This window comes from Sphaeroforma arctica (assembly GCF_001186125.1).
Source record: "Sphaeroforma arctica JP610 unplaced genomic scaffold supercont1.54, whole genome shotgun sequence".
NCBI lineage: Eukaryota > Ichthyosporea > Ichthyophonida > Sphaeroforma > Sphaeroforma arctica.
Window position 1 is genome coordinate 20,599 of NW_014040504.1, and position 2,755 is coordinate 23,353.

The 2,755-nt window shown below is 40.0% G+C and overlaps 1 protein-coding gene across 1 annotated transcript; it reads right to left on the bottom strand.

The window, feature by feature from the left end:
* Window positions 1-39: 39 nt before the first annotated feature.
* SARC_01376 (hypothetical protein) lies at window positions 40-2,701 on the bottom strand (the record flags this gene model as incomplete). The annotated part of the gene is made up of 3 exons (XM_014304893.1): window positions 2,493-2,701; window positions 561-677; window positions 40-168 (listed from the first exon to the last, which is right to left on the bottom strand). Exons 1-3 carry the CDS (start codon window positions 2,685-2,687, stop codon window positions 40-42), a joined length of 441 nt encoding a protein of 146 aa, XP_014160368.1. The 5' UTR covers window positions 2,688-2,701.
* Window positions 2,702-2,755: the final 54 nt, after the last annotated feature.

Below are 2,755 nucleotides of genomic sequence, written 5' to 3' on the forward strand. Positions count from 1 at the left end.
CTCAGAATGGTACTATATATGTATATATATATATATATATTATTTGAGACCACACACCTTCTGGATCACTTTGTGGTACTTGTATGGTTGCGAAGCATTCTGCAGCGCGTTGTAGGCCAAGATCACCCACAGCCATTGTCCAGCCGATTGTAGTGCTCGCGCATGTGCCTGCGGATATGCACACCGATAGTATAAAAAGTGAGAGAAAAGCACGCTTCGGGATATTACATCCGAATACACAAATGAGTAGATGTTACGAAATAAAGCATACATTAACGGTTTGCAGCCAAGTTAGAACTAATCACGATACATAGAGACAAGACAACAACAGCGGGTGAGTTGCGTGGTGTTGGTAAACGTTAAGAATATAAATGCGAATGGCGTGGCAGTTGATAACAATATACACAGCATGACGAGTAGTATATCCGTCGATCACCTTATATGCAGTACACATAAACACAATTGCTACATAGCGTGCGAAGTAGTTAAACTGTATACATATATTTATATATATATATATATATCTCGACTGATATCACACAAGCACTGAAGAAACATACCTTCTCGACAGAAGAAGAACGTTTTATTCGTGCTTTCTTGATAGTCATCGCAACTTTGGCCTTCAGTATACGCACAACATCACAGAGTGGCGCACACCGTCTCGCTTCCATCCACACCTGGGAACGGGATGTGTCAAACGCATACAGGTATATATTACTAGCTAGGAGTGTAGACACCTACAGGTATACATTATATACAGGTATATATTAATAGCTAGGAGTGTAGACACATACAGGTATACATTATATACAGGTATATATTAATAGCTAGGAGTGTAGACACATACAGGTATACATTATATACAGGTATATACTATTAGCTAGGAGTGTAGACACAAAAGGTACACATTATATACAGGTGTATATTATTAGCCAGGAGTGTAGACACATACAGGTACACATTATATACAGGTGCATATTATTAGCCAGGAGTGTAGACACATACAGGTATACATTATATACAGGTATATATTATTAGTTAGGAGTGTAGACACATACAGGTACACATTATATACAGGTGCATATTATTAGCCAGGAGTGTAGACACATACAGGTATACATTATATACAGGTATATATTATTAGTTAGGAGTGTAGACACATACAGGTATACATTGTATACAGGTATATATCATTAGCTAGGAGTGTAGACACATACAAGTACACATATACAGGTATATCTTTTCAGCTCAGATTGGAGACACATACAGGTATATATTAGCCAAGATCATTAGCCAAGAGTGGAGTGGCATTCGATCAGTAAAAAAAGCGAGTTACGGTGGAATCAAGAGGTAATGATGCACGCGCGTTATTACGCGTGGAGTTCAGTTCTTTGTTTGTTCTTGATTTACAGTGGTCTTGCGATGTCTGGATGCCTCAGACCCACGCAGGCATGTACCAGTAAGTGAGCGAAGGCAAGTGAAAATGGATTTAAATGCAGCAACTTATTGTTTGTCTACACCACTCAAAACATGTAGTAGGCGCTGCCAGGTCTACGAAAGTGAAGGAGGGTTCAGAAATGACAGTTGATTTTATTTGAAGCCAGCTACTTTGTTGTTGATGTATGCTGGTGATATAATGTGCTAGATGCCTACAAGTATATATAGATACGGAGCGGCACAGGATCATAGAATCGTACACAGCTAAATACTACTGCTTTGAAGTGGACATCTGCTGTGTTGGACGCATACGTGCACATATATAAGTGGGGATAGCATGAGATTATTAGTTCATAGTGCACTATTCGTTAGTGATGTATAGTGAAAATGATGTTTCAGATACATGCAGGTGTATAAAAGCAAAGGGGTGACATGGTTGTGGATACATAACCAGCTATCCATTTTTTATTTACAGTGCAAATAGAATCGTGTTGGACGCATACATACAAGTCAATGTAAGTGAATGTGGGTATGCGGTTGTTATACCTATGCACATGCAGATATGTGTAAGTGAGGGTGGAACACGGGTATTAAAGCCTGAGCAGCATGCAACGGAGATTAAAATTCTATTTCCTCGCACCAAATGAAAGGATTGCTTAAGTACACCCAAGCCTTAGCTTGGTTCGATCGTCGGTAGTGTCAGACTCACTGTTCGCAATGAGTAGGTTGAGGTGTATATGCGCAAGTGTGCGCAAAACACGCACACTCCAAATTCCATAATTGATTTGCACATGTATATTGACATACGTTTATTTTATTTTTAAATAGCGTATCGGACGATGCAGAATATACGCACACAGGACATAAACGTATATATACAGGCAGATCTACACTATGAGAATATACATATAAATGGGTAGATGAACGCACAGGGATCATGTACATGCACACATAAGCAGATGTACACACAGTAAACACGCACATACATTCTATATTCATAATCCAAATCACACAAAAGTCATACACAAGCACATTCCTGACTTTCACATGCATACCTGATGACATAGAGCCGTCGCTCCCATGTCTGGGCCAACTCGGTCGTCACTGCGGCTGGAAGTCCCACCCGTCACAAGTAGGTTGAGGAAGACATCGTGTCTCTTTGAATAGCAGACTATTGAATGATCCGATTGACTCACTTCTGAAAACAAGGGAAGGTAGGCTATATCTGAACCATCCTTAGCTCCTCGCATGGCATTCGCAACCTGACAGAAAACAGACGACGGAGACGGGTACAATTTGAGTGCTTAGTATGTTAGAA